The 25,471-nt window shown below is 45.8% G+C and overlaps 1 protein-coding gene across 1 annotated transcript in view; it reads left to right on the top strand.

The window, feature by feature from the left end:
• PRKG1 (protein kinase, cGMP-dependent, type I) overlaps positions 1-25,471 on the top strand; it is a 408,071-nt gene that overhangs the window by 229,049 nt on the left and 153,551 nt on the right. Inside the window, exon 4 of the mRNA XM_010007771.1 lies at positions 8,178-8,283. Within this exon, the coding sequence (XP_010006073.1) occupies positions 8,178-8,283 (106 nt within the window). The remainder of the gene's footprint in view (positions 1-8,177; positions 8,284-25,471) is intronic.

Genomic DNA, 25,471 nt, shown 5'->3' with positions numbered 1-25,471 from the left:
CCCATGGAGTCTCCAGGAGGGAGATGGGGAAAAAAAATGTGAAAGATCCAAGTTGCAATTGGGTTCTACCTCCTTCAGGTCACCGGAAAATGCTGGTGATTTCAGGCACTAAAAGCACATATTTGATCTCTGCTGGTTACCAAATGGACAGTCTGCAACAAGATGGGTGGAGATGGTGCAACCTCAGCCTTCATCACCCACGTACACCACGTTCCTGCTGTTTCTGTGGGTGTGTTTACAGTTCTTATCACTACAAATGAATTTTAACAAACTGTCCCAGTGGCTATAAAGTGTACAGGGAGAAAAAGAATGTTTAAATGTTTAGTTGTCTCTGCTTGAGTGCTGCATCTCTCCTAAAATGCTTTTTAGGAAACATTTCTTCATGGAAAGGATTGTTAAGAATTGGAATAAGTTTGCCCTGGGCAGTGGTGGAGTCACCATCTCTGAGGGCATTTAAATCACCTGTGGACCTGATGCTTAGGGACAAGGCTCAGTGGTGAGCTTGTGGTCTTAGGTCTAAGGTTGGTCCAGATGATCTTGGAGGTCTCTTCCAACCAAAGACATTCTGCGGTTCCTTGGCCAAATGTAAAATCACTCCTTTGCAAGGGATGAGGCGGTGAAATCCCTGGGGGACTGATGGGAAAGGAACTCTTGAGAAAAGGGGTAGCATCGGGATGAAGCCATCGTTGTGCTGGTGCCATCGTTGTGGGGAACTTGAAGCAGAACCATCTGAGAGCAGAGGAATTCATTCTTGCTTCAGCTGTTACCTGTACCCCCTCTGCTGGGTCTTGCAGTGGGGCCTGCTGGGGCCTCCTGCATCATTCCTGGGCTGCTTACAGTTCCGTGGGCTCCTTCTGGTTACTTAAATGTGCTTTTCATCACCACTTTACCCAATGCACATGATAAAATACAAGGAACTGGAAATGATTGTGTTGTCCCTGCCAGTAATTTGCACAATAATCCCTGCAAGATCAAACCCCAGGGGAGGGCTGCTTCCATCTGAGTGGAAATGTTACATCTTCTTGCTGCCAAAAAGGCCCTCATGACATGAAGGTGCTTCTGTTCCTTTGCCTGAGGCAGAGAAACAAACTGTTATTTGAATAGAAGAGCCTAAAAGCAAAAGTGAGGTGATGAATTCTGGCTACAGTGCAAGGCAGGAAAAAGTTTGGGGTCTGATAACACCACCAGCTTGGGCTTGAGCTGGGGATGATTCACTCAGTGACCCTTGAAAAACTTGGAAAAGCTTCACTAACCATGTGAAAAACCATGGGTAGTTGCTAAAAGATTGCAGGGCCATAGGAGTATTGTGGTTCATGTTGAAATAGTGCAGCTGTCTGGGCACTGGTCTGCTGGTTGCTCTGCTTCTGGGGGTTTCAAGCATCTTGTAATGTTCTCCTGAGAAAGCTTTGCTGCTGTGACTGTGGCTGAAGGGACATTTTGCCATTGACCTGGCTTTGCAGAAAACCTGTGTCTGGAAGTTTTGGAGTGTGTTGGAAGATGGTTTTCCAGTAATGCTATGGAAAATCACAGAACCACCAAGGGTGGAAAAGACCTTCAAGATTATCAGGTCCAACTGTCCACCCTACAACCCTCAACCTCTGAACCATCTCCTGAAACACTATGTCTACCTGTTTTTTGGACATTTCCATGGATGGTGCCTCCACCACCTCCCTGTTCTAAAGCCTCACCACTCTTTCTGGGAAGAATTTTTTCCTAATATCCAACCTGAACCTCTCCTGGTGCAACTTGATCCCGTTTCCTCTTGTTCTATCACTAGTCATCAGGGAAAAGAAGCCAACACCCACCTCACCACAGCCTCCTCTCAGGTCATTGTAGAGAGCAAGGAGGTCTCTCCTCCAGCCTGAACAGCCCCAACACTCTTTATTGATGCTTTATTTTCAGGTGCATCCTAGCACCTGCACCCAAAGGACTTCCTCAGTTACATGAATACACAGTATAATTTAAGACATATAGTACTTCTGCGGCCCTTTGTGAAGACTTTTTGCACTTACAATGTAGCTATTCCCCCCCCCCCCCCCCAGTTTTGCTGCCTTTGAACATGATGAAGAGAAAAGGGGTAGCTTGGATCTGAGCCTGAAATTTGGGTTTTTCAGCTGCTAGGTCCACAAGAAGGAAGGAAGCAAGCAAAAGAGCAGAAATGTTGTCCTTCAGCAGGCTGGGGCCGTGATGGGTATTATAAATGAAGGTAATTAAGCCTTGGAGAGGACTGATAATGAATAGTCATTATTAGTGCAGGAGATGGAAAAAAATATGAATACTTTCTCTAATCTTTATGGAAAGATGTTTTATACCTGTTCTCATGCCAGGTGTGTGTAACTGGTGGCAGTTTGTGCAGTGAAGACCAGCTGAAAACTGCAGTGCTGCCTGTGCAGGAGATGAATCAAAGCCAGAATGTTGCAAATACCTTCCAAGAGTGCAAAGTCCAGAGGGAACAAGGTGGGAAGATCTGTGGGTTCAGACCTGTGGGTTCAGCTGGAGACTGAGACCTGAAGATCTGCTTTTCTTTTTTCCTCTTCTGCATCAACCTGAAATTGGGCCCTGCCTTGGAGAGGGGGAAAGCACCCAAAGAAGGTCGGTGCCCATTAGGGTTGTGCTGCATCAGGAAGGATGTGCATGGATATTTTACCTTTAACAACCAGAGGAAATACCTTTATATTGCCTTTTTGTGTTGGGCAGCCTCCCAGCACAGAAATGAACCTGTGGATGTGGATAAACCAGGCAGGATGTAGCAGGAACACCCCTGAGGATGCAATTCCACTGGTTTAAATGGATGTATTTTGTAGGATGTGTTTTGCCCAGGTCAGTGGGTTGGAAGAAAACCTGTTTTTGGAAAAGAAGTTGGAAATTGTTTGTTGAAAGTGTTCATTTGCTTCAGTGGGTGATTTTGGCATAGAAAGGGATCTAACTCATACACTGAGAGGGTTGATTGGAATTATCTCAGTCAGCTTGTTATCAGAAGTTCAGTATTGACCATGATGAACACTTCAAATTTAAGCTTTAATCAGAATATTTCCACCCCTGTCTCGTTTTCATAGGTGAAGTCCTGATCCTTTTGCTTCCTTTCTTGCTGCTTATCCCTGTTTCTCCAGGAGCACTTTGCTTTGGTTTCAGCCCTTTCCCTGCCTCACTTTTATCTGGAGTTGTGGATTGAGATGAATCCATTTCTCCAAGAAAAAATTGCCAGAAAGCATAAGAAGTTGAGCCTTGGCTGAAGTTAAATTCACCATTCAGTGCTTTCACTGTATGTATCTCATTATCCAGGGGTTTAGTTGGGACCTCACCCCAAATCCTCATTTTGATGGGATTGCTCATCTCTGCCAGGCAATGAAAGTGCACCCAGCATCATCTGAGACCCTCCCCTGGAGACCTGCCTCAGATAATCAATTGCTTGAGGTCCCAGTTCTGACCATCCCTGTTTTTTTACCCCTGGCCTGGAGAGAGGGAGGAGTGAATATGACGATATTTATTTTACACTACCAGGTTTTGGATTACTGAGTAGTCTTAGGGAACTCCCTTTGCAGAGAGATGCGCACACACGCCTGTTTGCACACTGCTAGGGATCATATGGTTGGAGTTCTGGCAGTCAGGAGTAAGTCCTGAAATCACACTTCACAGAAGGTTTTCCCTCCTCCCTTTTGCAGAGGGATGGACAAGAAAATCTCAGCATCACCTCTGTCTGTGTCTGTTATAACTCAGTTATCCACAGCAGATTTGACTTTGTGGTATTCATCCCCATATACATATTTTTCATCCCCATATACATATTTTTCATCCTGGGGCACTCATAAATACATGTCTTTGAAGTTGTTAATGTTGTTAAATCTAACAGAATTCAGACTGTTCCTTCAGTAACCCTCTTGACACATTTACAGTGGATGTGAAGCATAACAGGAGATAATGTTAATACCTGATTATAGGGGTTGTGGTGACATTTAAGGCTCTACTGTGATTAGCCATTATTAAGCAGCTGTTTATCATTAGACAGGAGAAATGTGAACATAAAGTATGAGGAGTGATTATAATTAGCAGTACAGAAGTGCATTGGCTTCACTTCACTTTTCCTGAGCTGTGTGAGGGGGCTGGTGTGCGGTTGGGTGTGGAATTAGAGGGGATACTCAGGGAGATACTCACATATGCACCATATAGTAGTTAATAAAATGTTATATAATTACATATAATATGTATATATAAAGCATAAATTATGTATGGGATGTGTGTGTGGATTTATGTCATATGAGGCTGCACCTGGAATCCTGGGGTCAGTTCTGGGCCCCTCAGGACAAGAAGGACATGGAGGGGCTGGAGCGTGTCCAGAGAAGGGCCAGGGAGCTGGGGAAGGGGCTGGAGCAGAACGAGAAGGGTCTGGAGAACTTGTGAGGAGCAGCTGAGGGAGCTGGGGGTGTCCAGCCTGGAGCAAAGGAGGCTGAGGGGAGACCTGCTGGCTCTGCAGCTGCCTGAGGGGAGGTTGGAGCCAGGGGGGTCGGGCTCTGCTCCCGAGTGAAAAGTGGTAGGAGAAGAGGAAATGGCCTCAAGTTGTGCCAGGGGAGGTTGAGGTTGGATATTCAAATAAGCTTCACTGAAAGGGAAGGCCTTGGCCCAGGCTGCCCAGGGAGGTGGTTGAATCCCCATCCCTGGAAGTGTCTAAAAGCTGTGGTGCTGAGGGACATGGGTTAGGGGTGGCTTTGGTAGAGCTAGGTTAGTGGTCAGACTTGATGATCTGAAAGGTCTTTTCCAACCAAAACGATTCAGTGATTCTTCCATAGAAGCAGAGTTGTGTGTATCTGTACCACTTGGTTTCCTGGGGTAGCTCCAGGGGAATGTGACTTGTTCTAGGCTGGCTCAACCAGCCTTTGGTCCAGTGCTCCTATGGAGATCTGTATTGATTTGAGCATTGTTTCCTTAGAACCACTTCCAGCAGCAATAAATGGATTTTCATTTGGCTCAGGAGCTACCAAGTCACATTTGTCAGTTCCCTGAGTGCATGGACTGAGAACATTCCTGGCAGGGGCTGTGTAGCAGTGGGTCTTGTGGCTCCCTGGTCCCCATGTGGACCTCAGAGATAGGTGGGATCTCTGCAGCTGTACCTGAACCCATTGCAGGAGGGAAAATCCACCTTCATTGTCCACTACGTATGTGGAAAATAAGAGTGAGCTGGTCACTGTCAGTCACTGGTTTGAGACCTCTAAATGAATCTGAAGTGCCAAGGATGGGGCCAGTGCCACCCACAGGCCATGCTTTTGAGCACTGTGACAGATTCCAATGGGAATGTGGTCCCAGATGCTGATGGGATGTGTCCATTCAGGACCAGCTGGCTTGAAACCATCCCAGAGGATGAAACCTTTTCTTCTTCAGAGCTACTGGTTTGCATAAGGGGATGAGTCTGTTAAAATACATTGGGAAGCAGCAGCAGTCAGAATTCTTGATAGCAAGGATGCCCTGTCTTGGGGAACTACAATCAGACAGTAGAAAAAAACCAAGTGAATTTGAGGATTTGCTGTCACCTGAGCTTACTAAGCTAGTGATGTCAGCTTAGGAGTTAATGCTGTCAAAACTGTATGAAAGAAATAGAGGGAAAACTTGAATATTGCTCTGAAGGATGGGCATGCTCTGGGAAAAATGCTTAGGAATGAATAATATGTGTTCCTGGCAGGTGTTCATGGTGGGGCTCTGGGATGCTGTTGGATATTTTAGTCCAAAGGAAAAAAAAAACCCAGCCTGTATTTCATTATTTTCATATTCATTTACACATGTTATTTACACATTCAGGTCTCACTGGGTTTGCCATTCCTGACTTAGAGCTGCCTTTTTCCCTTTCCTGAAATGGGCAGGATGGGTAAAATCCACTGCTTTCCTCCCCTGAGAGTGAAGGCAGCTACTTGACAACAGGATGTTTTCCTGTTCTGGGTGAATCTACTGGGGTTTTTCTGAGTTTTGATTGACTTGATACCAACCCTCAGCATCAGCCAGTCCAGCAGGAGATGGTCCTTTTCAGTGATTCCCTCCCACACACCCCCTGTTGAATAATCTTCATTCCTTTCTCTAGAGCAGAGCTCATCTAAAAACCAATTAAAACCTTTATGTTGTAAAAAAGCCAAAATATGAGACATCCTATTCATATTAATTGTCTCTTCCATTCTGAAGAAAGACTGATTTTGGTTTTTTTTAACTGAAATCTCTCGTGATAAAGTTGCAGGTCATTCCTTCCCATCAGTTTGATTATACAGCTAAAAACACTTCTCAGAAAGGAATTTCTATCTTGAAAAGGAGAAGAGGCTTTAAATGATGTGATGTCCTGCCCTGGGATTTGAGAAGGAAGCTCTGAATTTGCAATCTGAAGGTTTTACAGCCTGCAAATGCGGTTAGAGATAAAACCCCATTAACCTGGGGGTTTGGGAACTGAAGGACCAGCAGATAAAAGCAAAGTAATCACTTGGACTTTTATTTGGAGAATATTTGTAAATATTTTGCTGGAAGTCTCTTGGCTCATTTCTGTTTCCTGTAGCAAAGGGGGGATGTGGGGTTGGAAATGATTGCAATTACTCTGCAAAAAAACCCTTAATACTAAGTGCAGAGGTCATTAAGAGTACTTTCAATTTTTAGCTGTTCCTCTGAGGAGAAACTCTTGGAAATTGTATATGCAAACATGTATAGTTAATGCAAATGTATTAAGCCACATCTGAGATGAAAGTCTGAACTATTTGGAATTCTGCTCATGTGATTTATAAGATCCTGTTTTCTCTGAGCATCTTTAGGCAATGGAGATCTGCTGTTTGGGTTTACACTGGGGCTTGGCTTCTGAAATAGGTGCCTAGCACTGAAGTCTAGGGTGGAGAGCTGGGCAAAGAGGAACATAATGAGGTTCAAGAAGAGCAAGTGCAGAGTCTTGCACCTGGGAAGGAACAACAAAATGCACCAGTAGAAGCTGGGAGGTCACCTCCCAGCTGGACAGCAGCTCTGTGGAGAAGGAACAACAAGTTCTCCATGGGACAACAATGTACCCTTGTGGCCAAGGAGGCCACTGGTATCTTGAGGTACATCAGGAGGAGTGTGTCCAGCAGGTCAAGGGAGGTTCTCATCCCTCTCTGCTCAGCCCTAGTGAGACCCCACTTGGAGTGTTGTGTCCAGTTCTGGGCTCCCCAGTTTCAGAGGGACAGGGATCTACTGGAGAGAGTCCAAGGGAGGCCACGAGGATGATGAAGAGACTGGAACACCTGCCTGATGAGGAAAGGCTGAGAGACCTGGGGCTGCTCAGTCTAGAGAGGAGAAGACTGAGGGGGGATCTCATTAATGTCTATCAATACATGAGGGCATCAAGAAGGCAGGACAAGCTCTTGTCACTTGTGCCCTGGGACAGGACAAGGGGCAATGGATTCAAACTGGAGCCCAGGAAGTTCCACCTCAACAGGAGGAAGAGCTTCTTTCCTGTGAGGGTGACAGAGCCCTGGGCCAGGCTGCCCAGAGAGGCTGTGGAGGCTCCTTCTCTGGAGACTTTCCAGCCCTGTCTGGATGCCTTTCTGAGTGACCTGCCCTAGTTTTGGTCCTGCTCTGGCAGGGGAGTTGGACTTAATGATCTCCTGGGGTCCCTTCCAAACCCTGACATGCTGTGATTATCAGAGACCTGAAAACTAAAATTGGAAACCAATTACCCAGAACATCCAGCACTGGGACATGTTCAGTCATTAGGGTATGAGAGGACTCGGTTCTGCAAAACCTCTCAAGGTCAAGGAGAAACTTGTCATCTCCTTTGGGAGTAGGATGAAACCTGAATAGATTTGGCTGGTTTGGAAACAGGATCATGACCTAAAACCTGCCCCTGTCACTGGCTGCCACAGGCAGTGGTGTGTCCCAGGTTGTGATTAGCTGCCCCTGTTCCTTGCTTGCTCTCAGCCTGCATTGACTTCTTCTCACCTCACAGCTGCCTTTGGGGCCACCTTCCCCAAAGCACACAACCTAAACCTGGAAATACTTGGGATCATTTCAGTGCATGCTTAGTCCATTGTCCAGAGGATGAGTTTTAAGTCCCTGTTCTGAACTGTATTGTACCCAATTTCATGCTTTCCCATGAATGAACATGTTGGCCTCTGCAGCTGGCAACAGGGTTTTCAAGTTGTAGACATTTTGCTAATTTTCCCCTTGTTGTTTGTTTTGTTTTCCAGCTCTCGTAAATGTGAAACTTTGGGCTATTGATCGACAATGTTTTCAAACAATAATGATGAGGACAGGCCTCATCAAGCATACTGAGTATATGGAATTTTTAAAAAGGTATGGCTCTTGTTTACTTTCTCCAAACAAATGACAGTGAATCTGCCATCCTCCTCTTTTGACCTCTTTTCTGAGTGATTTGTTTCTTTCTCGTCTCCTTCTATTTGTTTGCTGGTTTCTTTGTCTGCAAGTTGTGTCCTCCTGCCCCAGGGAGGGTCTTGCTGAGGTGTAAGAGGAAAAGCTTTGATATGAGTCATTTGAAGTGACCTTATTTGAGAAAATACCCCTAGAAAAAACAAGCAAAACCAAACCAAAACACCCTGTCTAGGGAAAACTCTGGTTTGTAAATTGTTGTAGAAAGAAGCACCTCCGTGCCTCTTGGGCACGAATTGCAAGTCTCTGGAGAGGTTTCAAAGTGGAAAAGGAGAGTTTGAAAGGAGATCTGGGGAAGAAATTCTTCACTGTGAGGGTGGTGAGACCCTGGCCCAGGTTGCCCAGGGAAGCTGTGGCTGCCCCATCCCTGGCAGTGTTGAAGGGCAGGTTGGATGGGGCTTGGAGCAACCTGGGCTGGTGGGAGGTGTCCCTGCCCATGCAGGGGGGTTGGGAATAGATGGTCTTTAAGGTCCCTTCCAACCCAAACCAGTCTGTGAGTCTGAGATTCAACTTGAAATTGGTTTCTCTCCAGTTAGTGTTGGAGAAGAAAGGGACTTAGATAAAATATAATAATGCTAATACTGCTATTACTGACAGAAACAGGAGCAGCAATTATTTAATCTATAAAATGCATTTGGTAGAATTATAAAAATAGCATATACATATGTTTATGAGAACTAAATGCCAGTGATGATGTTGTTTGGAGTCCCAAAGTGGGGTTGTCCCACAGGGTGAGCACAGTCCTGTGTCCTGCAGGCAGGGCTTTAGGGGTGGAACAGGGCAAGAGGGGTCAGGAAGGTGGGACCAGTACCCAGGGCACAAGTGTGGCTCTGCCAGAGCTCAGCTGGGACCAGGGCTGAGGAGTTTGTCAAAGCTGGGGCACCACCAGCTACCTGGATGTGACAGCAGAGTCCTGCCACACTCAGCTCTTGGCTGAGTTGACATCCCATCTCCTGGCCTTTTCTTGTGCTCTGGAGTTTCACCTATGCTTATTTCCAGTGATGAATTTTTTTAAAAAGCAATAAGAATGGCATAGAAATACTTGGCCAGGCAGGGTGGCCTTTTATGAGGATAAGGGGTTTCTCTGGAGAGGACCAGGAGCTCCATGGAGATGTTCTGTGGCTCAGAGATGACATAGAAGTGTAGCCATCGAAGTCTAGCTGTGTTCCAGTACCTGGCTCAAGCTCAGCTAAAAATCAGTTTAGTACATGAAATGCTCATTTTTAAGGATGCTTTCCTTCTAAATCTCTTTGGGGATAAAATAGTTTAGGTCATGTTAGCAAGGAGTGTGTCAGTTGTTGATCTTATTCTTGGTTGGTTGGTTTTTTTCTTCCCTGTATTAATACATGAATGAAAATGCTGGTGTTAAGAAATCAAATGGAGCAAAACCAAAGGATTAAATGGTACCTTTTCACAGAAAAGTTAGTGGGGTTGGAGAGCATTATTTTCTGCTGACATAGGTCTAAAAAAGTTACTTTTTCTAACCTTGCCATCAGTCACAGCAACATCATGGTCATTGCCTGCAATAACTTATTTTCACCTGTGAACAAAATACATTAGAAATTAAGCTTTTGGGGGTGCAATCAGACCATCCCTATCTTGTCATTTGTCTTGCTGAAAATAAGTGCAGTGTGAGCACTGGCATCACCAGGGCTTCTCTTAGTCCTTGTATGAAGTTCCACCCCACAGATGTTGTGATTTTGTGGTGGTTTTTTCCACAGCAGGAACATCCTGATGCCACAGGTCAGATCTGCTTTTAGTTTCAGCCTCTTATGTCTGGAGTCTGTGTAGCCCAGTCCTTTCTTCTGAATGCCATAAGAAAACCAGAACAAACACATTTCCTCTAAGAAATCCAGGTCTACCTTCCTAAGGACATAAGGTTGTCTCCTGGTTTACTCCAAGGAATATATAATTTTCATGGGCTTATGAAACTTGAGATAACTCTCCTTAAATCAGCTGTAATGTTCTGGAGGAAGGAGAAAGTGAACATCCTCTTTTTCACAACATTTCTGAGGAGCCAGCCTGTGTGTCCCTTTCTGCTGCTTGTGAAGCCAACAGATGATCCTTGAAGTGATCAAAAGATGGTCTAACTCCCCAGCAGCACCTGCTTCAAGCAAGGGCTGGAAAATCCAGGCTGGTTTCTGATGCCTGTGTATAGGCTGAGTGAGAAATCACAGCAATGATCCCCTTTGAAGCACAATTTTTCAGTAGGCGGCTAAATCAATGCTAGATCAAGCTAGTTTGTTGTGCTTTGTGCTTTGGTTAGATAAATCCCATGGTGGTGCTGGGGAAAGTGGTCACTGTAGAAAGCCACAGGTAGCACCATGAGCTTCGTGTCCCTCAGCTTGGACCATGAAAACAGACTGGAGGGCACAAAGAGCCACATCCCAGGTGGTCATTGATGGGAACTGCCCTGGGTGCAGGTGTTGGGCTGCCAGGGGTCACCCAGCCACCCAGGAAAAGCAGGAGGAGCAGCAGCAGGAGGGAGCCTGGGTGGTGGGCTGAGGTGGATGCGTGTGGAAGGAAGGGCATGACTGAGTTCCAGAGCAGGGGAGGAGGGCAGCAGCCTCTGGGAGGCCACCTGGAGGGTAAACAAGATGTCAGGAAGCAAAGAAAGGTTGGGAAACTAAAGGTAGAGAGAAGGAAAAGGCCTTTTCGTTGCTGTGGGGAAGGTTCAAGGGTGGCTTTGTGTGAGAAGCTGCCTGTGAGGCTGTGGATGGTGAAGATGCCCCACAGGAGCTCTCAGGACGTCCCTGCACCTCCGGGCTCATGCGTAAAGCCTGAGGACAGCCTGAGAGGTGGCTTTTAGCCCTGTGTGGAGAAAAAAAAAGCCATGTTTCAGCTCTGGAAGTGACACAAAGACTTGTCTGTCTGGTCTTTTTGGTGCTTTACCCCCTTGCTTTAAATCAGGTTTGCACTGGGGGAAACTGGAGTTGGCTGGAAGGATGTGGCAGCTGAGGAGTTGGTTCTACCACACCATGGCCTGCAGGCAGGCACTGAAGCAGAACTGAAAGGATGCAGCATAGTGTCAGCTGTCAGAAAAACTGCCTGGCTCCTCTTGCAGTGGAGGGAAGGCCAGGTAAAGATTTTTTAAAAAATAGTTCTTTGTGATGAATGATTTTAGTAGCCACAGTCTGGCCTCCATGATCCCTGGTGGATGCTGTTAATGCAATGAAGGGGCTGGGAGAAATGGGGTGGTTTTTTAAGTTTAGTGTTGACCCAATATGTTTTAATCTGAGGAAAATCTTTATTGGAGGCAATTGTACCACAAGGAAAAGGGAGGAAGGAGAAAATCTCATCTTCTAGTTGATGCAGAGTCTGAGAAAGTGGGAGGAAGAATTTTGAGCTACCTGGTCTAATGGGAGGTGTCCAGAGGGGTTGAAACTAGATGATCTTGAAGGTCCCTTCCAACCCAAACCAGTCTGTGACTCTATAATTCTAACTGCTGTTGGGTTTTATGTGAGAGCTTTTCAGACAAGGCAGCTGCAATAACCTGGGTAAATGCATTGAGGGGTTTGAAGGGAGCAGCTCCTGGGCCACCCTGAGGATCACATTGCTCACCCTGTACTGAAATGTGGATGAATGCAAATAAGAATAAGTCTAAACCTCATTTTAATGTCCTTGTCTTGTGGAATAATCATCATCACTGGGCCTTGGATCTATCCAAATGCTGGGGTTAGTGGTTCACACCCCAGCGATGGCAGAGGGAAGCTGAACATGCTGGGTGTTCAAGTGTAAAAATGGATGAATTGTGACTTGCAAAAAGTTGGAGGTCTCTCAGAGATGGTTTCTGCTTCGTGTTTATGTTTTGTTTCCAGATAAGCAATGATGAGCTGCAGTGGATTAATTATGTGCAGAGAAGAGCTGTAGAGACATGGGAATAGGCAGACTCTGATCTTGTAGAACAGAAGATATCACCAGTGTCATCTTGGGAACTAGGAGACACCCTTTATGCTTGACCAGATGGGTGGCACTTCAGCTCAACCTGAACCAAACCCACCTGTGGGCTCCCAGAGAGCTCCCCAAAGCAGCCAGTTGGGGACAGTCCCAGTTTGGGACCCTGTACCAGCTGTAACATCTGTCAACTCCTCTGTGAAAGCAGGGTTCTTAGCTTCTTTTTTTTTATTACTGATTTTCAAATGAGTGAGTGACCTCGACAGATTCTAGGATGATATTTAGCCTCTCTATCTTTTTTTTTTTCCCTCAGCTTGTTAGAAGACCTGGGAGTAAATAACATTTTTACGTGCTTTAAATTCTTTAACAGATTTTGCAATTACAATTGATTAAGCACCTTCATCTCCAAACAAAGATGAGTATTTGATGATGCTGGTAAGTATTTTTCTCACTTTTACCCAAATGAGGGAGCTTTAGAGATGAAGCTCATCAACCTGTGCCCCAAGCCTATTAGGTATTGAAGACTGGGCTATAATTAACACCCTAGATGTTCTTCAGCATGGCTTCCATGGTTGTCAGTCCTTTATTGCTTCTTGATGGTTAAATAGGTGTTGGACCAGCCAGGTTAAATAAATCCCATTGGTATTTGATTAACCATGAAACTCCGTGGCTGAGAAACACTCTTGTCAGTGCTTATATGCAAGTGTTGGGCCCAGCCAGGGTCAGTCATGCTTTTGGGTGACATTTGCTGGTGTCTTTTCTGCTTGCAAAAGTGATCATCATCTCGAGTTGGGAATGGGAAAACCAGCTGAGGTCTCCAGCAAGAATAAATTTGCAGAAAATTATTAGTGGGCTCCATGTAAATGCTGCTTGTCAGCCTGCACATTGAAATGCCTCCAGTCTATGCAGTGTTAGGGAGAGAAGGTAGTGGGAAAAGTGTCTTCTTTTCCACAGCTGGTAGAAGAGTTTGAGTACAGACCAATGGCTGGGAGGATATCTTAGGCTTTGTGTTAGGGAGCTGTGTATCCAATCTGCCTTTGGATCCTCGTGAGACACCTTGAGTTTGCCTGCAAACACCCATTGCCATGCAGAGCATTTTGGCAAACCACTGATGGGGTGAAAAATGCAGCTTTAGGGCTGAGTCATTTGCTGAGGGAGCGTTTCAGAGATCATGAAAGAAACTTCTGCTCTCCAGGTGGTGAATTCCTTGCACCATGAAATGACTGCTTAGGGTTTGGAGCAACCTGTTCTTGTGGGAGGTGTCCCTGCTCATGGCGAGGGATTGGAACTAGATGATCTTCAAGGTCCCCCCCAAGCCAAATCAGTCTGGGGTTCTATGATTCTGTGGCTACAAGGATGAGGGGAGAGCAGCACTTGTCATTTGTTCTGGGTTCAGGAAGGCTTTTGACACTGCAGTGTTGTCATTTGGAAGCTGAGGGTGACTGGTCTTGCCACATGGATGGTTGGATGGGTTGGAAACCTGGCAGGACTTGGAGAGAGGTAATTAACAGCTTTGGTTTTCATCTGGTGCCAGTGGAAAGCAGACCATGTGGGGAGTTGACACTGGGGCAAGTAATTCATGTCTCCATTGACAGCCTGGAGGGTGGGACAGGGTCATCTTGAGCAGGTGTGTGTCTGGGGGATAGATGAGGGGAAAACTCAAGACTGGACCTGCAATTGAGTGGGACCTTGAGAAGTCTGTCTGTTGGGTACAAATCAAGCTCCTGAAACAACATGGAGTACAGGGTAGAGGTTTTGTTCCTGGGGTGTTTTTGGCCCCACATGAGCCTGGTGAGATTGACACAGAGAGGACCAAGATGGGGTTTGAGAGCTTCTATTACTGCAGGGGCACTGTCAAAGGTCTGAGGTCAAACTCTTCTTGCTACTGGCCAGTGATAAAACAAGGGACAATTTGGGCTGGACATGAGGCCAATCCTGGAAAGATGGGGCAGGTCAGGACAGGACACCAGAGAGGTGGAAGGATCTCTGTCCTCAAGAGCAGGACATGTATCTACTTGAGTATATATCTCTTTGAGGTTGTTGCAGAAGGGTTTCAGGAGGGGTCTCATAGGGCAGCTTTGGATTTCTTGACACCACTTTGTGTTTTGGTGTCACAGCTGGACAAGTGGCACTGGGCAGAGTGGAGTTGAATGCAGTCTGGCAGCACCTGGATAGCCATGGACTGGGGTAGAGGTGCTTCAAGGGGGAAACACCTGCCCATGACCTACATGGGTAAGTGGGTGAGCTGGTCACTCAGCCAGTGTTGGGTAGACCTCTTAGATTAAAAAAAACGCCACTTTATTAACTGAAATTGTACCTATCACCTTTGTTTTGCTTGTAGGCTCATGACGGGTAGTGTTTCCAGCTTTTGCATCACCTTGCCGGCTTCCTTTTTTCAGCTCTTTTTTTCCTTCCAGTAACAAGCACTTTTCAACAGCTTTGGCCTCCAAGAAGTGGCACCTGTTTTCTGTGACTTCACATCTCAAATCAACAGTCTAAAAAAGTAAACCACACTTGAAAAATTGACTGTTGAGTAAATGTAGCTGTGACCTTTGCAGCAAGAATCCTTGCTGGAAAAAAAAAAGGGAGGGGTTGTACATGCCTAGGTAGTTAAAAAGTTGATCTTTTTATATCAAGTTTAGATGCTTATGAAGGCAAAATGCCACAGCAAGAAGTAATATTTCCCATGATGACCACCACATATAGGAAAAACAGGTCAGGCAAGATTAGCTTCATTTCCATGGCAACTGCTTAATCACTAGTAGAAAAGGTTAACTGGAGCCTAAGAGCTTCTTCTTTGCATTAGTTTCATTGCTGGGTCTGAAATGGGCTTGTTTTTACGGTGACCTGATGGGCAGTAGAGTCACTATAACCAGCAGTTACCCTCCTAATGGTCTGTGTGTAGTTCAACACCCTATTTTTGGCTCTTTTCTATATCTCTGCACACTCTAGGTTGTGCTTTGCCAAGGCAGGAGCTCTCAGCTGAAGGGTGGACAGGGGGTGGGAAGCTGGAGCGGGGGGTGTTTGCAGCCTCCCTGATGTAAGGATGGTGAGGTTTGTTTGGGTTTTTTTTTTCCTGTTCTGAGATCCAGCTCCAATGTTAAAACTACAAGACAAAACAGGGCATGTGAGTCTAACTCGTGCACTTGAGAAGGTCACAGTGACAACAGGGCTTATATATACCTGAGTCATATCCATTTATTTGTAATGGCTAGAGCTGAATGGACATGGTAAAATTCCTAAAATGACCCTAGTGTGTTCAAGGAAGCTGGCTGGGCCTTCCAGCTCTGTGTGTAGCTGCTCTGGGACAAAATATTTCTTCACTCCCATAACTTGCTGGGTGGTTTTGATGAAGCTGGAGGGAAGACCTTGGTTTCAACATCCACATTGTTGGGCATGAGTGAGACATGGAGTAATTTAATTATCAGGCTCGTTGCATCACTTTGACAAACACAAGTTGCCACTACTACTGGCTGCTGTGGCAGAGAGTTCTAAGTGTCAAAACACAGGCAGGAAAGTTGAGATTTGGGAAGGAAATAAAAACAGGACTAAAATTTCAGACCTTGCAGAGCAAATAGGAAATACTGAGTGTTTGATGATTGTATCTCAGCTGACTGTATCCCTCAGAGCTGGTCCCTGAATTCCTGCTTACAGCATTCCCAGACCCTCCAAGTCCTGCCTCAGGTTTGGGTGAAGATAGAAGGCTGCTGGTGACACTGAGATGTGTGTGAAACATCTAGGGAGGAACGATGAGATCAGTAAGTAGTTGGCAGTACACTACCTTGGAGTCCACTTTTTTAATGAAGGATTCATTGAAGGTGAAATGTGCTGTGAAGCTGCTTAGAATTTAGCAAGTGGTTTTGCAGGATTTTGCCCAAGACCTGATGGAAACAGCCTCTGTCCTTGCCACTTTCTCCTGCTTCTGGTTTTAATCATGCTTGGCAACATGGTGGTGGCTAAAAACATGCTCCAGGCTCCATTAGAAAGGATGCTTGAGAAAGAGAGGTCTGGAACAGGTTGCCTGCTCTGAAAGGTGGTGGCCTGAATCAAAGCCCTGGAAGTTAAACTGTTGTGGCTGTGGAAGAGAGGAAAACCTGAGATCACTGGAGCAGTGGGGTGCTGAGGTGGTGCAAGTTGTTCTTTGCAGAAGTACATGGGCTAGGAGGAATATCAGTGACACCTTTGTCTGCCCTTCCCCATTGAGAAAGCAACCATCCAGTAAAAAAGACCATGGCTAAAGTCACAGGAAGGTGTTGTTTCTTCATCTAATCTAATTGGTATTTCTGAAAATCAGAAGGACCCAGTAGAGGCTCACAAGTGGAGGCATTTTGATCACTCTTATTAAGTGCATTTAGACAGGTCATGAAGTGGTGGTTCTCTCTGCTGGAAAAGGCTGGCTGGTACTTTTGAAGAAAACGGCTGTGGTGAGGTGAACAGGCTGGGAGGGATGGAGGCCACCCAGAGGGACCGTGGCAGGCTGGAGACGTGGGCTCCTGCAAACTGCATAAAGTTCAACCAGGCCAGGTGCAAGGTTCTGCAGCTGGGTCAGGGCAATCCCAAGCACACATACAGGGTGGGTGGAGAATGGATCTGAAACTTACCAGAGGAGAAGGGCTTGGGGGTGATGGTGAATGAGAAGCTCAACATGAGCTGGGACCGTGCGCTGGAGCCCAGAAACCACCCATGTCCTGGGCTGCATCAAAAGCAGTGTAACCAGCAGGGCCAGGGAGGGGCTCATCCCCCCCCCCTACTCAGCTCTCTTGAGTAATCTTTCCTCTGCAGGGCTGGGTCCAGTTCTGGAGCCCCCAACATCACAAGGACATGGAACTCTTGGAGAAAGTCCAAAGGAGGGCACTAAGATGATCCAAGGCTGGAGCAGCTCTGCTCTGGAGACAGACTGGGAGAGTTGGGGTGTTCAGCCTGGAGAAGCTGGGGAGACCTCAGAACACCTTCCAGTACCTCCCCAGCTCCAGGAAAGCTGGGGAGGGGCTTGGGACAAGGGCAGGGAGGGAGAGGACAAGGGGGAATCAATCAAAACTGGAGGAGGGGGGAGATTTAGGTGAGATATTGGGAGGAAAATCTTTAGTGTGAGGGTGGTGAGACACCCTGGCCCAGGTTGCCCAGGGAAGCTGTGGCTGCCCCATCCCTGGCAGTGTTGAAGGGCAGGTTGGATGGGGCTTGGAGCAGCCTGGACTGGTGGGAGGTGTCCCTGCCCATGCAAGGGGGTTGGATCTGGATGGTCTTTAAGGTCCCTTCTCACTTAAACCAGTCTATGATTCTATGAAAACTACAGTGAGAAAAAACCTGCCCCCCCTTAATGGTTTGTATTATGAAAGGCCTTAGCCTTCATTTCATCTTTCCTTACGGATGGCTGACAATTATCACACTGTCCAGCTGTGGATGATAAACAAACTGATGGGCAAGTTGATGGTGAAACTGATGTGCCAGTTGTCCCCAAAATGTTCTGCTTTTCTTTCTTTCCCCCCCCGCCCCGGGGCCATTAGGAGAAACTTCGCGGAAAAAAAGTATTTCAACAAGAACAAAAGATTTCTGCCAGAGTGTGATGAGCTGTCACTTTAGTGAGCTCTTAGCAAACACAACGCCCTCTCAGATGTACTCGTTGGAATAAAGATCAGGGAATCCTGTTTTGCTGCTTGGAAACCCCTCGGGGATTTGTGCATGTTGACGTTGATGTTAGTGGAAGCAGAAGCGAAATCCCAGTCAGGGGCTGTTAGGAGCTTTGAAAAGGCAGGAATTATGACTTCCTCTGCAAATTGGACCCATGTGTATGGAAGCATCAAACACACGAATTGGTCAGGATCCTTCTGAAGGGGCAGTTTTAATCTTCATTAATGATCTGGATAGAGCAGTTGCTGACTGCAGCTGAACGGTGTTGCTGAACACGACCAGCACCGAGGGGAGAAACAGGGGCAGGGTCTTTGGATTTGACTTTGTCACGCTGCATAACTCAGGAGCACATCTTGTACTCTGAACTATATGAAAGGCCAAATGAAGTAACAGACTGGGCAGGCTTCCAAATGAAGAGCTCATTATAATCCAGGCCTCTGTTGGGGTGTCTGTTGGGAAGCGTGCGGCGAGGCCACCCTTTGATACTCTTTGGCAAGGAATAACATGTCTAATTTTGGCCTTGATATTACAAAAAAGATGCTGTAGCTTCTGCTGGAGCTGTGGAAGCATGCTGTCTTGGAGATGGAGCCTGGGCACAGAAAAAGCTGCTAGTTTGCTGTTTGGGTGCAGTCGGAGGTGTGAGCGAAATATTGTGATAATATTGTGCCATATTCGTGGGGTAATCACAGTGATTCGTGAGGAAAAGGGATCCTTTCTGGGGATGGATTGCACCTCTGCAAAGTGTTCAGGCTGAAGTCTGCTTAGGTGTGACACACTCGTGCAATCCACTGGTGTTTTTCTGCTTTTATAACCTGTGTATTACAGTAGTACAGTTATTTGACTTTTGTGCCTGTCACTTGGTGAGCAGGTCAGAGAAGAAAATTGGCTTTAACAAATACTGGAAATAAATCTTAGGAAGGTGAATTAGGAAGCTTTTGATTCTTTCTTTGCTCAGAGTGGCAGGTTCTGCTCCTCCCCTTGACACCCAGACAAAACCTTCTGCAACCTCCCATGACCATTGGTGGAGCAAAGGGAGTCATTGTGTGGTTCTTCTGAAGTTGGCATGGCTGGGTGATAGCAGTAGGTTTCTTTGCTTCACCCAACAGGCTGAGGGAGAGCAGTGGAAGATGGTTGTCATGGTCTGGACATGGTTGGTAGGGCATGATGGATGGTGGTGACTGATAAAGGTCATCCCACTACCTGGCCAGCTGCTGGGGGGATTTTCTGTACCTCTTTGTTATTTACATGGTTCCAGATATTGCAACTGTCCTGCTCTCTTTCCAGCCTTGAAACAAGATGAGAAATACAATCAAGGTGATGGGTTTTATTTGTCTCTTAAAAAAACCCATGGTATGAAATAACCCATGGAATGTAATAAACAGTGGATATGAAACCCATTGGGCTTGAATGTTCAAAGGCAAGAAAAAAATGTTGGCAGTGTCTTTTGACATGACTCAATAGCTTTCCAAGGAAGAAGGTCACTCTAGGGAGAATGTTTGAAGGTGGTACTCGTGCCTTTGCTGTTGTTTCAGCCCAAGTCCCTGCTCTGGTTAATTGAGGTATTTTTCATCTCTGATTATTGAATATGTTGTAGGGTGGTAATGTGAGAATAGCAGGTGGTTTGCTCATTCAGATGTGAAGATGCTTTTCCAAGAGGAAAAACACCTTGAATGGGGTAAGTTCATGGTTTCATTGTGGTGTGCTGGAAGGTTAGGGAAGACCACCACATATGCTGCTCTCCAAGCACTTCTTCATTCATCTCTCTTGAGTAGAGTATGTATTTTTCACCTGGTAATTGTGTTTTTTATTCGTGAAGTACAAGAAAGATGAAGTACAAGAAAGATGAAGTACAAAGCCTTTAATGTGATTAGAAGGAGCTGTTTAGATCTGTATCTCATTTGTCACATGGAATTGTCTTGAGACTTGATAGGCTGCATTATACATACAAATAGTAGTTTCCCTTCAGAATGGTTTAACAAGCTGAAGTATGAAGATGTAGAAAGTGTAGATGGAAAAAGAGGCAAATATCATTAGCAGAAAATAAACTGTTCCAGAAAGTAGCCATTGGGATTTATGACAGGAGATCTTGTTCAGAAGCTTTTGTTTAGGGTGATATCCTGCCAGGTAAAATAAAATTATCTGATCACTAAATTCTCACAGATTTGGTAAATTGACTATTTTGCCTTCCTCACCCCTAGTTCATGGTGACTGTGTCACAGTCTGGGTGAAAATATTCATGAAATGAACCAATTTTCTGATGAATGGTTAATGGGACTTGGTTGTGCAAGGCTTGGGAGTACTTTCATGAACTGCCCAGAAAAAAGGGAAGGCTTTTAATTAACTACTTTTTCCACTTCATTGAATTGGAAGTGTCAAATTCATGTTGAGTTGAAGAAAACAAAGAACCTGGCTCCTATTTGGGAGCTTCCAACAGAAGTGAAACTGAGTATGAACACAGGACTGATGTTCAGGGTGCTGAGCCATCTCCTATACACTACGGGAGTACCTAGAAAGATTGGAACAGATGATCCTTGAGGTCCCTTGCAACCTGGCAGCCCATGATTCCATAAATCTGTGATTCTCCAAACCAGCGAGAGAGAGAGGTCAGCTCTTTCTACAGTCTGCTTTGAGCCAAAAAATACTGACTCGTAGCTGATAGTTCAAGGTCAAGTCCTTTTCTTATCCTCAGGCTGACTTAGGCCTGTTCCTCAGGATGATGTCCTGACCATGGTTGTGTCAGATATTTGGAGTTGCCTGTTCTTAACCTCTGCTAGTGAAGAAAGTCCAAACAAAGAGACTCTCCAAAAGAACCACAGATGTTCACCAGTGCTTGATCTTTATCTCAGGAGACTCTCACTTCCATGTGCTGTTTTTTTGGCTGGAAAATGAAAGTATTTTTCCATGCTAGACAGAGCCATTTACCCAGGAAAGACACCTCCCACCAGCCCAGGCTGCTCCAAGCCCCATCCAACCTGCCCTTCAACACTGCCAGGGATGGGGCAGCCACAGCTTCTCTGGGCAACCTGGGCCAGGGTCTCACTATCCACCCAGTAAAGAATTTCTTCCTAATTTCTAACCTGCCCCTTCTAACTTGAAACTGTTCCCACTTGTCCCATCATTCCCTGCCCTTGTCCCAAGTCCCTCCCCAGCTTTCCTGGAGCCCCTTCAGGCACTGGAAGGTGCTCTAAGGTCTCCCTGGAGCCTTCTCTTCTCCAGGCTGAACACCCCAACTCTCCCAGCCTGGCTCCAGAGCAGAGCTGCTCCAGCCCTCCCAGCATCTCTATGGCCTCCTCTGGACTTTATGCAACAGTTCTTCTTGTGTTGGGGACCCCAGAACTGAACCCAGCCCTGCAGGGGGGACAGTTTATTGCTTGTAGTTTGAGTATCTGGGGATAAAGTTCCTGCTCTGAGAGTTCCCCCTCTTTAGAAGGTATCAGCTGAATCTTCATGCTGCTACTTAAGAGATAAATCCCCCATTAGTGTAGATTTTGGTCAGAAGACAATTACTTAGAGTGAGATGATGAAGGTGCAGAGCACGTGTGGGGCTGCCAAGCACCTGCAGCAAACCTGCCTGCTGCTGGGGGTCTCTGCAAGGCTCCCCAACCTGGTGGGGTGGGAGAGCTGAGCTGCAGGAGCCACAGTGAGTCAGCTCTGACTGGAGAAAAAGAGACCCCAAGTGATATTTCAAGGAGCCATGTGAGCAAAAGATGGATTTCAGTTTCTATTTCTAGGGCCAATGTAAGAAGTCTCCTGGGAAGCTTGAGAGGAGTTAATGACTTGCAACGGGCTTAATTACCTGTTCTTTTATGCTGAGCAGGCTAAAACCAGGAGTTGAGTGGGCTGGCCTGAAGGCTTCTTGCTTCTCTGGCTAAGATGAATGAAAATGAAGGAGGGAAACCCAAAGTTGTGCGGTCTGGACACCAGCTCAACTCAAGAAAATCTGTTGGGTTGTCTGAATGTTCTTCCCATGCCCTGTCCACAGGGACAGGGTAGCTGGAATCTGAATATAAATTCAGAAGAGAAGACAGAGAGACAGGAACCCAGAGGGTGCAAGCAGACAGCACCTCAGAAAGAGAGGTGACAGCAGCTCCACCAGCCCCATGTCCCAGCAAACTCGGGGATGAGTTTCTGAACCTCAAGTAAGTGTCCAAGTGGGAATTGTTTCAGATGGTGATAGTCTCCCCTTTGCTGCTGGGTATTCATCAGGAAAGTCAGCACGAAGCTCATTCCACTGTCTGGAGAGAGTCACCTCAGCTGAAATTGCAAATATTTTTTGGTTTATTTCAGGACATCAATTCTGATTTCACACAGAATTTTTCCATTTTGCTGTTGGTACCAACACAAGCCCCATTTTTGAAACAAGCTAAAGTGGACCTAGTCAGGTTACTAATAGGAGCCTTTTTTTTTTCTTTGGAGACCTTAGAGAAGCTCAATAAATTGTGCCATTTGAATGTAGAACTATTAAATATTTTTACATCCAGTCAGAGACCAGGCTCGTTTTCCTGTATCTGCTACATTTGCACATCATAATGATCATTTTATGCATTTGTCCTCTACTTGCATGGGATTAATTTTTAATGTGCAGGCAGAAGGTGACATTTTTATGGCTTTTATGAGCATCAGGGATGCATTTTAAATTCAATTATATACTGTCTCTGGAAATATCACACGAGTGACTTGCCAATAAATACAAGTTGTAGATTAGCACAAACCAAGGAAGGACAATAATCAACCAGAGGGATTTAAACTGTGGGAACTGAGCAGTGCATTACTTCAAAAAATAAAAGGTGATGCATATTAAGAATAATTTAAACTTCCTACAGACACCAGCACAATTATTTCTGGAAGAAGATGGAAAGAGTTTTCCTAGCTGGATGAAAACAAACTCACCCTGAGCCCCAACAGTTCACAATGCAATTAGAAATAGGTATTTTTAAAGGGAGAGAAAATAGACCAGGCAGGATGTGCAATGCAAATGGTGTCTCAGAATGTGCTTGTGGGGATTTTGCTGTGAAATTGAACTATGGATGAGGACAGATCAGGGTGAAGTGTCCTCAGAGGGACAGTAAAAATCCTTAACTCCTTAATAATTTAGAAAAGTGGAGCTGACCTGCAGTGATTTAGTGTTCTGTGAAGCTAAGAAGGAGGCTAAGGAGGACCAAGGGACCAAAGCACACTACAGATCAGTATAACACTGATTTTAACATGAAAATCCAACCTGCTAGACATACAAAACTCCAAAAATAACTTCCAGAGAAAATTGGAATATGCCTGTGCATGAACTCACACGTCCATATACGTGGGATTTTTAATGATTTGTGCTACAGTGGAAAGACAAAAGGTGTTATTTAAAGAGTAAGAAAAAAAGCAATGTGGCTTGTTATTTGAAACAACAACATGAAATGTAAGCCTCTCTCTGGAGGGGGTGAATACAGAAGAAATCAACTTATTTTTTTTTTTTTTTTAAAGCATAGAATAATATAGAGTAGTTGATGTTTGAAAGGCTCCCGTTGTCATCTGCTTCAACTTGCCCTTCAAAGAGGAGGTTGAGCTGCTCAAAGCCACAATGAGGAGTCTGGAGGGAGATGTCCTGTCCAGCATGGCCTTTGCTCCACGTAGTTGCAGGGAAAGGAGCCGCTCAGGGTCTCCTGTGTCCTTTGTTGGTGACAGCCAGGGTTGCAATCCATGACCTGGATTTACAGGTGTATTTAAAAGTCCAAGCAAATGGGATTTACCCAAATAGCACTAGAGAAGCAGGAGCTTTTGTTCCTTGGTGTGTTTGCAGATGACAGGTTCAACTGGTGCTTCAGTGCATTTCCATCCTTCATAAGCCTTGTTCTCAGTGGTGTTGTCACAGGGTCCTTGATGTCTGAGGGACAACTGAGATGTGACAGTCTCCTTAAACCACTAAGATCTACTACAACCTCCATGGACATATGCCACTGAATTTTATTAGAGAAAGGAGGAGCATGTCTTTAGAAGGAAATGTCCAACCTGATCTTCTAGGCTCCCAAAGGAAAACAGCTGTATCCCAGCTAAAGCTGTTCTGCTAGAAACTGGGACAGCAGCTCAAAATCTGAGTTTATCTGGTTTCTAATTCCACTGGACCTTCCCTTCCTTCACCTGTAAGATGATCTTCACCATCTGACCTTTCTCCCAGGTAGGTAATGATCACTCTGAATCCCTATGTAGTGACAAATTCATTCCTCTAACAAATGTCAGCAGAGCTTTTGTGGAGGAGGTTCTATCAGAGAGGGCCTGGCTACCACGTTTCAGGTCAATGCTGGAGTGCTCACTCTGAGACTGTGATCTGCATGTCTGGTACAAAATGAGTTATTCAACACTTGGACTGTTAATGGGCATTTTGTTAAGACATTCATCAGCTAAGAGGAGGAAATTGCCTCATCTACCAACTGGAGGGATGAGCATCAATAAAATGGAAATGACAGCGAGCCAGAAGTGGTGTGATGGGAATGGCTTTCAACACCCATTGCTCACTTCTTTTAACTGGATTTTGATACCTGTCAATGAGTCAGACTTTAATTTGAAGTGTTTCCTCCTAAGAATATATAATGGCATTTTTAATCAAGGTACCATGTGGCCTTGAGTAAATCCACACACAAGAAAGAACCACATTTGCCTTTGTCAGGTCAGAGCCATAACCTTATCGTGGTGACCTTCTTCCTGTGAGAGAAAGGTCTGACTGGCATAAATTATGTTATTAAATCCTGTTGCTGGGAGGCTAGATCCAGTGTTCCATGAGGACAGGCTCTGGGAGCAGCCAGCCCCACAGGATGCTGCCATCAGCAAAAAGGGGCAGTGCAGCCTGTCCTGGTTGCAGGGCTCGAGGTGAAGATTCAGCACCAAGAATGAACCTTCATCCTTTCAGATCCACCTCCTCTGTTCTTTCTCCTTCACTGATGTACCTAGGGACTGATTTCAGGGCCAGGTTTCTGTTCTACTTGCTTCAGGTCTGCTACAGAAGTCCTGAAGTTGTCACCTACCTGTCCTGTGTATCAATTCTGCATCTAAGTACCAACCATACTGGCCCAGGGAGTAACCACTCAAAATGCCCAAACACTCAAGTTCTGATATAATTTTCATCACTCTTTTGGGTCTGGACAAGTGGAAACTGGACAAACCATCCTTGGGTATTGATGATCTTAATCCCCTCTCTGCCCGGAAGGGCTGACACAGCAGCCTGTGGAGAGGCCTTCTTAGGAAGGTCATGGATTGACTGATGGATCAACCCTCCTGTGTCTGCTCAGCTTTACCACCAAAAAGTTTCCTCCCTTCTCCAAACCACAGAATCACAGAGTGGTGGGGTTGGAAGGGACCTCTGGAGATCATCTAGTCCAACCCCCTGCTAGAGCCAGATCCAGTAGATCAGATCACACAGGAGTGTGTCCAGGCAGGTTTGGAATATCTCCAGGGATGGAGCTTCCGCAGCCTCCCTGGGCAGCCTGTCCCAGGGCTGGTACCCTCAGACTAAAGAAGTATTTCCTTACATTTCAGGGTACCTCCTGTGTACCAGTTTGTGACCACTGCCCCTTGCTCTGAGAGACTGAGGGAC

The sequence above is a fragment of the Chaetura pelagica genome, unplaced genomic scaffold, assembly GCF_000747805.2.
Source record: "Chaetura pelagica isolate M959 unplaced genomic scaffold, ChaPel_1.0 scaffold251, whole genome shotgun sequence".
Taxonomy (NCBI): domain Eukaryota; kingdom Metazoa; phylum Chordata; class Aves; order Apodiformes; family Apodidae; genus Chaetura; species Chaetura pelagica.
This window is presented reverse-complemented; position numbering and strand designations above follow the sequence as displayed.